General features: G+C 39.1%; 1 protein-coding gene across 8 annotated transcripts in view; it reads right to left on the reverse strand.

Annotated features, from left to right (window-relative positions):
* Nucleotides 1-229: 229 nt before the first annotated feature.
* Nucleotides 230-14,520, reverse strand: part of rnf220a (ring finger protein 220a) — a 138,960-nt gene continuing 124,669 nt past the window's right edge. For 4 of the 8 annotated variants that reach the window (XM_073848579.1, XM_073848577.1, XM_073848576.1 and 1 more), the window contains 4 exons: nucleotides 7,991-8,099; nucleotides 6,723-6,893; nucleotides 6,430-6,504; nucleotides 230-2,006 (listed from right to left, as the gene is read on the reverse strand). In XM_073848579.1, the coding sequence (XP_073704680.1) occupies nucleotides 1,935-2,006; nucleotides 6,430-6,504; nucleotides 6,723-6,893; nucleotides 7,991-8,099 (427 nt within the window). In that variant the 3' untranslated portion in view covers nucleotides 230-1,934. The remainder of the gene's footprint in view (nucleotides 2,007-6,429; nucleotides 6,505-6,722; nucleotides 6,894-7,990; nucleotides 8,100-14,520) is intronic. The other 4 variants (XM_073848581.1, XM_073848580.1, XM_073848578.1 and 1 more) reach the window with 1 other exon arrangement.

Consider the following 14,520-nt stretch of genomic DNA (forward strand, 5'->3'; position numbering starts at 1 on the left):
TGGGGAAGATATAAAATCAATGGGTTTGTCTCAAAACCTCATTATCATCTCTACCGGATGCAGTGTAATGCACATCAATATTAAAAATTACAATGCGTTCGGAAGTTGTTTTCCTGCCCGAAACTCGATGGACACTTATCGACTCGAACTTTAAAAGCTACGACAGCATGTGGTAACGTGAAAACCAGCTTCGCCTCGAATATTCAGTGAATGAACCCAGCACATAATGACCAGTTCAGATTTACAGTCATTTAATTGATGTCAAATGTAGCTTACAAACGGGAAAGACACGTACCATTTTCAAGAATATACAAGGACACAAATCATATCACACAATCATCTTGTGCAATCTGTCATCTTTGGGGCAGGAACGAATTGTTCGGCAAAGGAAGAATACAAAGAGTCAACCCTAATCCTCATTTACTACATGTATTTTACAAAATAGTCGCAGAGAGAGGTATTTTACATTTGGATATTGGTACAGCTGTTTTTACAGTACTCGACTGCGGCCCAGCCATGGCGAAGATTTAAAGAACAGTGAAATAAGTTATAACCAACGCAACATTTGACTGTTTATTGTGGTGTCGGGATCAGCAATGACCTTTCATTTCTTCCTTTTTTTTGCGCTTACATCAATACAGAAATCACAGAATACACAGATGTACAAATATAAAGCACACTGTCTCACTCCTAGGGAAAACGTGAGAAGTCAGTCAGTCGGCCAGTCAGGGAAACAAGTCTCGGCTCTTCCAGTTCGTTCTTTGAGGAAAAACAAAAGTCTCAGAGAGGAAATCTGAGGAAAACTTAGAAACGAAACTACCCCTAAGTCTTTTTCTGAGGGAAGAAACTGATAAAATGCAACTGGTCAGGGGTCTTAATACTGTATGCTTAATGGAATGAATAAGCAATCATTTCTATTGTTTGTAACAGACAGACAGCAATCAGCATTAAAGTCAAAAACGCTGAAAAACGTGGGTGAATAAAGCAAATCTTTCTTTCTTAGAAAAAAAGCAAAGAAAAAGATACTTTTCCTTGTTTCAGGATTAAATCTACAGTTTTTACTGTATATTTCAATGAAAAATGTACACCTAAATCTTTTAAGTCCTAGTTCGAGTAGTTTATTATTATTATTACTTAAATTTCTTCCTGTACAATGAAATACAACTTCAACTTCAAGACAACAACATCTGCTTTAAAAATACAGAGGGTTTTCTTTTCTTTTTTCTTGTTTTTTTTTTTTTAATTCACCAAGATTGAAACATATCCCCGTCCCTCCCGACCCGAGCCGCCCCAAACTAAAACTGGACTTTTATTCAATATATACTTCTGTATGTGTGTGTATGTCCATGTGTGCGCGTGTATACAAGTGTGTTTTGTTCTCTATGTCATTTACTCACAACACTGTAAACATACAGAGACTATTATACATGTGCTTGCACTGATTCATTGAATTTGGTTGACATCACTAGAACACCACAAAAGAAGTAATGATTCGGGGAACACAATGAAGAATCAAGAGCCTCGGGTGGTCCGTTTAAAGTCTTTTCTTCTTATCGTCGGGCCGATGTTCCAGTCGTCAGCGGTACGAAAGTGGGAGACGAAGAGCAGCAGCAGCAGCAGTGCGGGTGGAGGGACAGAATGAGTACTCTTTCCTTCATCTGAGGAGAACAGCTGACTTTGGAGAGGGTGGATCATGGACCAAAACAAGAGGGAGGGTGGGGAGGCTCTTCACATGAGCAAATATAGTAGAGGACTGAGTCTACGCAGTCCTCATTAGTCCTTTGCATGTGAAGTCAGTCCGAGTGAGTCTGTGCTCGAGCCTCTCATGGTCAGGACAGATACTTCGCTCCCTCAGGCGGTGGGGAAACCAAAAACATTGCGCAAATGGAAACGAAAAGTAAAACAGAACAAAAAAAGAATCCGGACTGTTTTGTTCACAAATACACACGCCTGAGGTCCCCTGGTGATGTGATGGTGTTGCATTGTGGGCAGAGTTTCTTGTTTCCCTGTTGAAAGAGAAAGACAAAAAAAGAAGAGTTAGAAGGTGGTCAAGATTGCTATGCTTTATTTCTTCCTGTGAATTACATGATTCTTCAGAAATCATTCTAATATGCTGATTTGGTGCTCAAGAAACATTTCTTCTTATCAACATTAAAAACAGTTGTGCTGCTTAATACTGATGTATAAACCTTGATTCATATTTTTCAGGGGTACTTTAATTTGAAATAGAATCTATAATAACTTTTTAAAGTGATAGTTCACTCAAAAAATGAGATTATGGGTTCAACCTTATTTTTTCGAAGCTATGAAAATACTTTTATTTTAAGCAAAAATAATGACTTCAACAATTTCTTCTCTTCGTAGCAGTCTATGCAGGGTCAGAAAGCTCTCAGATATCATCAAAAATATCTTCATTTGTGTTCTGAAGATGAATGAATTGCGAGATTGCGAATCTTTCAATTCACAGAATGACTCAAGAACCCGATCCAAACTTCCGATCTAAAGCAAACGATTTGTGAACCTGCTTTGAAGTCCTGATCTGAATAATGATTCGCAAACCATCGTTTCAGATCAGAGCTCAGAACATGGAGCACAAATCACTGAATTTGCGGAATGTTTTGAAATTCGCAAAGTTCAAACCATAGACTGTAAAAAATATGGACGTAGTATCCGTGACGTCACCCGTAGGATTCTGAAGCGCTAATTTGAAGCTCATAGTGGGCGGGATTCGGCCGTCGCCATCTTGGAATCGCGTCATCGCGCGTCACTCCCGGATAATCAAAAATGGGCAAAAAGGCGGGATGTGGGCTTAATATAACTTAAACCGATGAGTTATAAAAAAATTCACCCCCTCACAGTTGACATGAAGGGCAAAACTAGCTATATAGACCAAAACCATTTTTTGAACCAGGCTGTAAACATACTTTTTTCTGCTGTAAAGTTGGGCATTTTAACATGGAGTGTCAATGGGATTGACTCCCTTTTGCAGCCAGCCTCAAGTGGCCAGTCGATGAATTGAAGTTTCAGTCACTTCCGTGTTGGTTTCACGAGGGAGACTGGAAGGTTGCCCCTTGGTTCAAACCTAAGTCAAACGATTTGGTTCATCCGCTTCTCTTTTCGTGTCTTCAGCCATAGTACTACTACTGGGATTAGCTTGATAGTTTTATGACGTTAACTGAAATAGGCCAAAAAAGTATGTTTTTTAAAATGAATGAATTTTGCATTAAAAGACGTGCTTATTGGAACAAATTAAAGACTTATTTAATAGATACATAGTCTTTTAATAATTTAAGCACTTTTGAAGTACCTCTTTAGGAATATTGCTATTTTTAAGGGATTTGCCTTACATTTTAAAAAGTCAAAGTGCAATTTCAAGTACTTCAAGCACCTTGTATGAACCCTGTAACTGTCACTTCTGAGCTATTTAATGCAAGCATGTGAAATAAAAGAAAAAAAAACCCTTATTGAGCTCAAACTTTTGAAAGGTAGAGTAGTTTAACAGTGTGTGTATATGGACATAAAAACGGGCCTTACATGGGCGGCCCACCCTGTTCGACAAGCATGTGCCTTTCCCACTACCACTCTGATGTTCAGCCAGTACCCATAAAGCCTGCTCCATAAAAGCAGGAGAACAGCGGGAAGAGGTAGAGGAGGAGGAGGAAGGTGAGCTGTGTGGTCTGCTGTCTGCACCACACAAATGCTAAACAGGGACCGACTGAACATCACAACAGGATCTGCTCTTAAAGTCAGCAAACTATATACTCAGCTTCAAAAATACCACAACACCTGATGGAGACTTAGACAGAAAGGCATGAGAGATATAAAATCTCACGTTTGTGCTCTGCCCTGAGAAAAAACCCAACTGTCTGTGAAGTTCAGACAGTGGCGTTACTCTGAGAAATCTCACAAGCATTGGTGATCATGTCCTCGTGTAACCTTCTCACACATGTGCCACAGCTACGGCTTCTATAGGAACTGATATGTTTAGATGGGAGGGTTTATACATAAAGGAAAGAGACTTGCTGTTGGCAAACTGAGAGCGTCAGAGCGTGAACCCTGCAGTGTGCCTTCACATGTGGCTGTAAAGAGGATTTGTGGCTCCATACGATTCAGTTCATGTCTAGGGCTCCAGAACCTGGTCTACTGATCCCGACTAAAAGAAAAAGATCCAGCAACACACAATCTGGCTTGTTATACTCTAACAATGGGCTCTACCACGGAATGGTGAATGTGCAATAATTGCAACGGTTTCAAATTTGACATCATGGTCTGACTATGCAAGTGGTTTATTTTGATGTGGCCAGCGTGAAGGAGTAAAACTGCAAAATTGAAGTTAGTTTTTTTTTTCTTCCTACACAGCCTGAGTCAGGTTTTTTTTTTTTTTTTTTTAAAGTGAGAAGTAAATCACAAGTGTGCATTCCTGTATACCCACGATTCCCCAAACACAAAGAGGACCTGAGATTTGGTTCCTTTGTTCTAGTAAGCGGGAGTTTACCTAGTTTTAATGAGCGTGGGCAGGTCATGGACTGAACGTGGGCTCCTCGCAACAGCGGCGGGTAGCTGCTGCGCTCCATTAGCTTCATAAAACAAGGCTGACGCTAACCAAATTACACGCATTTACTTTGATCAACACGCAAGGAGCCCCGCCGTGCTACTTTTATTGCTGTCTTTAGGCAACAATTTTAATGCCTGCATTACTAACAATCCGCTGTGGCAGCACGGGTTGGCGCGCACACACATCTCTGTTCCTCTCTTGTCGGTGAGCCGTACACAGATGCTTTGTGATAAGCGGAGATGGAAGGAGCTGATTTAATATATAGCATATTGGAAAACGGCTGAAGCTGGGAAACATTTTCTTATTAATTGCATCCGTGTGTGGTGACAGAACGTGTTAGCGGCTAATGAGAGCAGGCTCCCTGAGGAAGACTGGCTAAAACAGCTTAGAAAAGAGGAAGAGCCGGTTTGTGTAAGTGTGGGGATTACAAATGGACAAGTAGAGGCAATCGCAGTTCTGATGATAAGAGGTTAATAGAACACTCCTGGATTAGAACCTGGAGTGCTACGTGAGGAATCTCACAGAATCTCTTCCACTTACACTTTAGCCAAATACCACAGCATTATTAAAATAAACTACTCTATTATTCGCATTATACACTGGCCTGTGCCATGAGTGACTTGCTGTGTGAGAAGGTTTGGGCGCTCTGTGGTGTGTAGAATTGAAATTTAATATGTACCTAAACTACCCGCAGTTCAAAAGTTAAACCATCCACATCCAACCCCTATCTTGTTAGACTTCAGTGTGAGGAATGTATATAGACATGACCTAAAGTAAACCAAGGAACAACCTGTGATGCATGCCATGTGATGTGTGTTGCTTTATGAAGGGGTTTTCAAAACAAAACCTTCAAATATAAAAAAACCCATGTGACAGAACTTTTCCAAAAATAAACAGAAAGCTATACACTACCAGTTTTTAAAGAGTAAGATTTTTTTTTTTTTTAAAGAAGTCTCTTCTGCTCACCAAGCCTGCACTTATTTGATCCAACGTATAGCAAAAACAGTAACATTTTGAAATATTTTTACTAGTTAAAATATCCGTTTTCTATTTGAATACATTTTAAAATGTTTTTTATTCCTGTGTTTTCAAAACTGAATTTTTAGCGTCATTACTCCAGTCACATGATCCTTCAGAAATCATTCTAATATTTTGATTTGCTGCTAAAAAAACATTTATTATTATCATCTTCATTATTATTATGTTGAAAACAGCTGAGTAGAATTGTTTAAGGTTTTTTGATAGATAGAAAGTTTAAAAGAACAGTATTTATCTGATATTGAAATCTCTTGTAACAGTTTTTTGTAACAGCTTAAGAAATATGGGGGTGAAAACAAAATTGTTGCATGTTTTAATACATAATTTATAGTGTGTGAAAAAAAATTATTTAAAAATGCTTTCAAATTATTTAAAAATATAATCTAAAATCAAAATATAATACAAAATATCTAGCTTTTTTTCTGCAACTATTACAGCAATGGTGACGTAAACAAATTTGTAAAAAATAAATCATGAAAAAATAAACCTACATTTTTCATGGAAACCCTTACAAAAAATATTAAATGAAGCTATATATTTTTGCATGTACATTGTGTAAAAAAACATTAAAAACAAAAAAAACATGATTTAACATATTTTACCTACTATATATATATATATATATATTTGCAAAATCCCAAAAATTAATTCTGAATGTTAAATGGAGCTGAGAGTACCACATCCTGCTTCTTTCTATTAATGTAGCCCAAATATTAAACACAAAAATATATATATACTGCAAAGCAACGTGTAGAATTTAACCAACAAAAGGTTTTCAGATCCTGCAGGTACAGATTCACTATGACCCTATTTAACAGCAAGTGTGTAATTCTTACCAGAGTCCTTAGCCAGCATTCTTCACAGTGCACGTGCCAACACTGGATGGAGGTGAGTGGCATTGTATATGAGTCCTGAGAAACAAGACAAAAAGCGCAATGATTAATTCAACCAGGTCAGCTAAACACAATTCACATCTAGCCACCCACATACACAACATCAGACGTCACTAGACAGCACCAGCACAGCACAGATCGGCCATGGGAGGGCAGGCAGGTGGGCAGTGAGGGAGTGTGTGGGGCAGTGCAGGGGTCAGGCGGGGTCAGGCCAATGGGAGCACAGAGAGCCTTACCCTCCGGAGCGGCAGCAGCTTCTTAATCCCACTGCTGCCCGCAGTGGCAGTGCTGCAGCCCGTTACGTAGCCCCTGTACAAACAGTACACGCCGAGCTGCAGGGCCTCTGCGCTCCCGTGCCTCTCGACCGCCTGATTCTTGCCGTCAGCCCCTGTTTGGGTTGGCTTGCGCTGCAGGGATATTCAAGAGCGGCACTGAGAACAAGAATGTGGCCACCACGGCAGGCACAGACACACACACATCAGACCAAACGGGTGCAGCTATCAACAGAAGCTCTCGGCCGATACTGAGTCAGGATAAAAGGGATGGTTTGGATATCATGCTAATCTGTCTGAAACACTTCTAGCACTTTTAGTTCAAATGTGACCCTGGACCACAAAACCAGTCATAAGGGACCATTTTTTAAAACTGAGATTTATACATCACCTGAAAGCTGAAAAAATAAGTTTGTTAGGATAGGACAATATTCGGCCGTTCTATTTAAAAATCTGGAATCTGAGGGTGCAATAAAATCTCTTTCAAGTTATCCAAATGAAGTTCTTAGCAATGCATATTACTAATCAAAAATTAAGTTTTTATATATTTATGGTAGGAAATTTACAAAATATCTGCATGGAACATGATCTTTACTTAATATCCTAATGATTTTTGGCATAAAAGAAAATCTATAATTTTGACCCATACAATCTATTGTTGGCTATTGCTACAAATATACCTGTGTTACTTATGACTGGTTTTTCTGGTCCAGGGTGACAGATAATTTACTGATAATTCATTGTTTGGTCTGCTATATGTCCAATAACCAGCGGGTGGCAGTAGACCACCAGTGGGAAATGCTCAATCTCAACAGACTGCATGACACAGAAGCAAATGTCTTGAATCTTTCCAATTAAACCATCATCTTTGTACATTCGTATGAATGCTTCATTTCATTTTAACGAAACTCAAACACCAGGATGAATCTAATCTACCTCAGAATCGACAAAGGCATGTCAAATGAGTCACCTATAGGAATAAAGCTGAAAAGATTTAGCATAGATATCCAACAGGATGGCAACTACTGTTAAAAGAACTCCTTCAACAGAATCTCATTGTGCGGGTTAATTTTCCAATCCATGAGAGATTGAAGCCGAAGGAGGCAAACCATCATAAAGCTTCAGCCAGCTGGGTGCATGATTGCGGGTGTTTTAGGTTATATCACCATGGCATGTTATTAACCAAACACACCACATGAACGCGCAAAATATTGGCAAGCAAGAGTTCTCACCATGCATATGAGACACTTGTATCGGTCTCCTCTGAGGATTTGCTTTTCAAGTTCTCGTATGCGGGCCTTTAGCGCCTCCAGTGTGGTCGCTGTGGAGTCCTCTGTGATCCTGCAGGTAAAAAAAAAACAAAAAAACATAAATGGTAAAACTTGATTAAATTACAGCACTACAAAGTGAAAACAATGGAATGCTAATTACTTTTTAAAAGTTGCGCAGTCACGTAAATTTGCAAATTAAATTTGCAAAGCTTCAGATCACACAAACACGACTGCTAACTCCCAAAAACACTAATGTGAAATTAAAAACAGACGGCCCAACTGGAAACAGTGAATTCATCACTGCTACAGTAGAACTATGATGTCAATATGAACTAATGTTTTTTCTTTATTGTACTACTTAAACTGGGCACTGGGTTTCCTTAGTCCTTTGAGGTCGCACCAGTTCCCCCAACTTCTCACCTCTCAGGCGTTCACCCTTGAGACAAATGCCTCTCAGCTGCTGAATGTATATTTAACACTGTCCACAGCATATGAACTCGCAATAACTAAATCAATACAGCCACCATTGATTGTGCGGCGAGGCGCTTGGCGAGATGTTTATGGTGATCCGCTCATTTTCCAGCCAGATGGAGCACTGATCTACAGTATTGATTTAACGTTGCGCCAGCGTTCTCCTAGGCACAATCCCCCCGATTAGTGCCTGCCGTTCCACTGTCTTTTCCAATAGCTTCATTTATTACATGCCTGTGACTCCACAATGAGTACAAGCTCACCACACACACACACACACACACACACACACACACACACTAGGACATGGGCCTCTCGGTAATCAGGTTGTATTAGAATGTAAATCAAGGAAGGGCCATTAAAACGGAAAGAACCATTTATGAACTCAGCATCTCCAATAAGACCAACCTAAAGGAAGAACAATGACAGTGTAGCTGAAGAATCATGGTCAATGTGAGAAGGAAAGCTAGAAATTGAACACGTTTCATATAAAGTTTTGATGACTGAAGTAGCAACAGATCCTTTCTTCTGTACTGTGACACAATCCATTGGTTGTTGATTGGATGGAGGTCATACTGAATGGAAGCTTTCGGGTTTATAGAATGAAATGACTGGAGAAGTCTGGCATGCATCAGCTAAAGTTTGTTTAAAAATTACAAGGTTAAAACAAGACATTAGTAAAACTCTGAAGTCTGACATCTTAAAGTCCAGGCATCTTCTCAAGGTCACCCTAAACCCTACTGAGGTCTCTCACAAAAGGCCCCAACAAGATGCCGACCTTGACCAAGGAGAGCGAGTCGTCCGGACGGTCAATTCCCTACAGCCTACAATCGGCGCGGGGACTATAAAGCTTTAAAATCTCTTCTTATTAGTGGCCGGCTTGTAAAAAAGCATTTAGTCTTGATTAGCGTGCATGCTTATAAAGCAGACAGGAGAGTAGGTGTACCGTGCTCCATGCCTGCTGTTTTTCTTTAACAGCTTCATAAATCGCTGCGGTTCGCTTGCCCGTATGCCGTCACCGGCCCTACAAAATAATACAACTTTCCCCCCCCCAAGTAATGCCCGACCCGCTCCAGCATGAATATTCATTGTGTGCTGCTTTATAGAAAACCACATTCTAAAAGTTATTTAATTCCTTCTGGTAATAAAAGAGGGTTTTACTCTTTCTTTATGTGGATGGAGATGGAGAGATGGTTTGGGTGGGGGGGGGGGGGGGGGAGTGAGTGCCGGGCTGTGTTTTAATACAAAAGCAGGTGTAAAACCTGGAGAGGGGTGGGCTGGGTAAGTTCATAACAGAAAATCATCAAGGTGCCATTGAGTGCGTGCGAGAAAGTTTTAAAAATATTAAACACAGGCCTAGTCTCTGCTTTGTAGGCTGAATAATGCCAACGACGTCATCTAGGGAAGGAATAAAGTCATTTCAATTAGTTTAAGTTACTAAGGAAACCACAATGAGGACTGACATCCAAACTAATAATGTCGCTTACCTACAGCTGTGGTTTATAGCGGCACACCCGTTATATTAAAAATCAATTTAGATTTTAAAACCAATGATCGACGTGCAGGTCTAATGTTTTATACAGGCATCACTCTCTAAAGCCCCGTTCACACTAGCAGCGACTTCTGCTGCATGTCGCCAGAGGCTGGCGATGAGGTCGCTAGTGGGCGTTCTTATTACAGGTTGCTTAGTAACGTCATTTAACAGACGTTTTTATCCAAAGCAACTTTAGAAACAAAGACAAGCAGGTTACAATTCATTTTAATGCAGTTAATATTATTTTTAATATGGTACGTTTATTTGCTATCTAATCATTTATGATTTTGTCTGTTGTCATACATTTAACACATTTTGGTTTTGATTTTTTAAGAGGTAATATCCAATTTTCCATCCTATTAGTTCATTAAAAACCTACGTGGAATCCCCACGATATCACCAACCCCTTTCCATGCCTCATTTTTTAAATTTATGTCCCTGTATGTGGGCAGGGCAATTGTTAACGGCAGGAATTAATTTCTCCTCCATCACTGCTGGAACTGAAAGGAGAGCACTATCGTCTTCTTTCCTATTGGCTGTCTCTCCCGAAAGTCGCTCTTCATTTGCATAAAGTTGAGAGATTCTGAACTTTGTCGCGTCACTGGACACGCCCACATCCGGTCGCCAACGATCGCTGGCGGCCGCTATCGCTCTCGTCGCCGGAAATCGCCAGCTCTCCATTGAAATGACTGGGATCGCGTCGCTTTGTCGCTGCGTGTCGCGTGTAGTGTGAACGGGGCTTATTAGGGGATTTTTTTTATTTAGCAACAAATGCACAGGTTGAAACAGGAAGTAGACGAAGCTTGCACTGCTATCTCACACTGCCATTACGATCTGGCTCTGAGTGTGAAGCTATTTCTTATTTCATTACCCTGCCCCTTAACCATCCGTCTCCATCAGAGCCGAGTCTAGCTGTAGAAGGCCGTCTAATCTATAGGTCTATATGGCCTGACATGAGAACACATGAGTTACAAGTACAGACAGATAGTGGGAGATCTTTATAAAGTCACTTGGCTGACAATCAATCCTTATATTTATTGTGATAGCAAGGGTCAGTGCATACTTTAAATCAAGAGGCTGATTGAGCAGAACAGCTTGTAATTTTAACACAAGGAAAAAACAAAAATAAAGGTACTGTCAAATCGATTAATCGCAATTAATCGTAATTAATCAAATCCAAAAAAAATTACATAGTATGTGTGTGTAATGTGTATATTTATATGTATATATAAATATACATACATATATTTTTTTTAAATATATGCATATATGTAATACATTTATATATAAATCACATAAATATGAATATATTAGTGCTGTCAAGCCATTAATCGCATTCAAAATAAGCTTTTGTTTACACAATGTGTGTGTACGTGTATATTTATTGTGTGTGTGTATATTATATATATATATATATATAAATATAAATACACACACATACAGTACATATTTTGAAAATATTTCCATGTATTTATTTATATTCATATAATTTATATTATATATAAATATATTGACTATATATAAACAACATTTTTCTTAAACATAAACATGCATGTGTGTGTATTTATATATACACATAATAAACATACACAGTACACACACATATTATGTTAACAAAACTATTTTGGATGCAATTAATCACGATTAATTATTGACAGCACTGGAAACCTGTCACAAGGGTCAATTTTTTCAAATTTTGTTTGTAAGGAAATGACAATATTTAGCCGAGATACAACTAATTGAAATTCTAGAAACTGGGGGTGCGAGAAAAAAAAAAAAAAAAAAAAAATCAAAACATTGAGGAAAAATCACTTTTAAAGATGTCTAAATGAAGTTCTTAGCAATGCATATTACTAATCAAAAAATAAGTTCTGATATATTTAAGGTAGGACATTTACAAAATATCTTTATGGAACATTTTCTTTACTTAATCCCAATGATTTTTGGCATAAAAGAAAAATCGATAATTCCCATGCAATGTATTTTTGGCTATTGCTACTAATATACCCGTCCTCCTATTTATGACTGATTTTGTGGTCCAGGGTCACATACAAGGAAATTAAATTACAAAATTAGTGACAATAATTAGACACATGGCTGATAAAAAAAAAATAAAAAATAAAAAGTGGGTTTTGAAATTTTTTTTTTTTACTAAATTTGATTACTGTGGAGGTACACAAGTTGAGCATGAAATTTGGCTGCAATCACACGGGTGGCAAAGTAGCCCTCATTTATCATGTGCAGAATGAGCAGGGACAGAGGCGACCCCTGTACCCAGAGATCATTACCCATCTGGGCACAGGAGAGCTTGGAGAATTCATCAGCCGCCTCTGCCTTACGAAGACACACATGTATACAATTTACACAACTCATGACCCTCTTATTCCAACACAAACATGTACACAATCCACTATGAATCACTGTAACTAAAGGGGACAAGTCTCATTTTCATTGCAGATTGAAATGCATGTGTTTTACAAACAGTGGGGTTGGGATTGTTTTCAGGCTGGAAGTGGAATGAAATGATTTCAGCTCCTTATGAGGCCTCTTTAAAGCTTGCTCAGATTAAGCCCCTCACTTCAGGAAATTGGAAATGAAACAATAGCACAGTCGTTCCCGTAAATTTGCATGCTTCATCCATTTGACGCACACCATGAAGAAAAGAAACACTAAATATGTGAAGCTAAAACTCCAAAGCTACAGCAACTGCCTTGTGTTTTGGCTAGGAAAGAGTTAATACACCTCCCTCCCCCTTCTCATGACCCCTCAGGATTTGATTAATGATATCATCATTGAGATTTATCTCCCCGGCCCCTTTCATAAGACAATATCGCGTAACATCCTGTGATACCTGATCAAATCAGCAGAAGGAGAAAGGAGAGGTGCTCTTCGGAGGAGAGGGCTCTACTGTCGGGGAGAGATGGATAGATTCAGACGGAGCGGCCGAGGAGGACGGGCACAGACTGGGAGAAATATTGCGGGCGATATTAAATAAACGAGTGTGTGTCACGTCTGGAGCTAAGCGCTAAGCTAATAAAACGGGTGGCGGGTGGGTTGCGCTCTTCTCTATGACATCAAACAGCTGCGGTGATTCATACCCCGGCCGGCTAAAACACTTAATGCCCCCCGATACAACGCTAAGGCTAGTCTAAACGGCTGCCTGGTGCTCGGAGCGTGTGCGCGGAGGGAGGGTGAAAGCGAGCGAGTCTCTACGGAGGAAAGCAATGAATCAATCTAAGCTGTCACGCTCTTGCAGCTCCACTTAGGAATCCCGTTCTGTCCATTTTCATCCTCCTACTTGCACACCCACGCTCGGACAGAGACACACAGTGTTCATAACATCATCCGCTAACATTCGTTTCCACACACTCAGTCAAACCGATCAAGCAACAGTGTGCAAAGTCACGCTTTTAACTGCCGGTCGTGGTAAACATGGTTAACAAACACGATTTCAATTGCAGACCGGAGCTGACATCAAACTTGCGCTACAGATGAAGTCATTCGCAGATGCACACTCGACTGGAGACGGGTGAGAAGAACGTGCTCACGACGTGCTGACGAGAAAAATCAATTGCTTCGGGTCTGCTCTGCTTATTCACTAGTTATCCGCCCCTGATATTTAATACGGGGCCCCGTGATGGCCGCCCGCACAAGATTGATTCAGCTACACTAGAAGCCTCTCCCTAGAGAAGAAAGCTCAGAGGAGACAAGAGATAGAGGACGATGAATTGTAGGGGTGTGTTTTAGAAATATTTAGGAATGTTCTCATTATTAATAAATAAAAATTGCTTGTGAAAATGTTAAGTAAAATATAACAAGTCTATAAATAAAAAAAATAAGTATTTTAAAAAAACATTAAAATAAAAAACATTTATAAATCAACTTGACGAATTTTATTGAAAAAAAAAAAAAAACTGTAGCACGGGTATATTTGTAGCAATAGCCAAAAATACATTGTATGGGTCAAAATTATTGATTTTCTTTTATGCCAAAAATCATTAGGATATTAAGATCATGTTCGATAAAGATATTTTGTAAATCTCCTACCGTAAACATATCAAAACTTAATTTTTGATTAGTAATTTGCATTGCTAAGAACTTCATTGGGACTTTAAAGGCAATTTTCTTAATATTTTGATTATTTTGCGCACACAGATTCCAGATTTTTAAATAGTTGTATCTTGGCCAAATACTGTCCTATCCTAACAAACCATACATCAATGGAAAGCTTATTTATCATCAACTTTCAGATGATGTATAAATCTCAATTTCAAAAAATTGACCCTTATGACTGGTTTTGTGGTCTGTGGTTAATCACACAAATGTATTCAACTTGCACACATGATTTTTTTGTTTTCAGAAAACAAAAAACTAATATTATTTAATAACAGATGTACAAACTTAAAATAGGCACTGCATTGGACAACCCCACATGGTTGGATTAAACAAGGATAGAGACAGGACATGGTTTATGTGGCCTGACAGT

The sequence above is a fragment of the Garra rufa genome, chromosome 10, assembly GCF_049309525.1.
Source record: "Garra rufa chromosome 10, GarRuf1.0, whole genome shotgun sequence".
Classification (NCBI taxonomy): domain Eukaryota; kingdom Metazoa; phylum Chordata; class Actinopteri; order Cypriniformes; family Cyprinidae; genus Garra; species Garra rufa.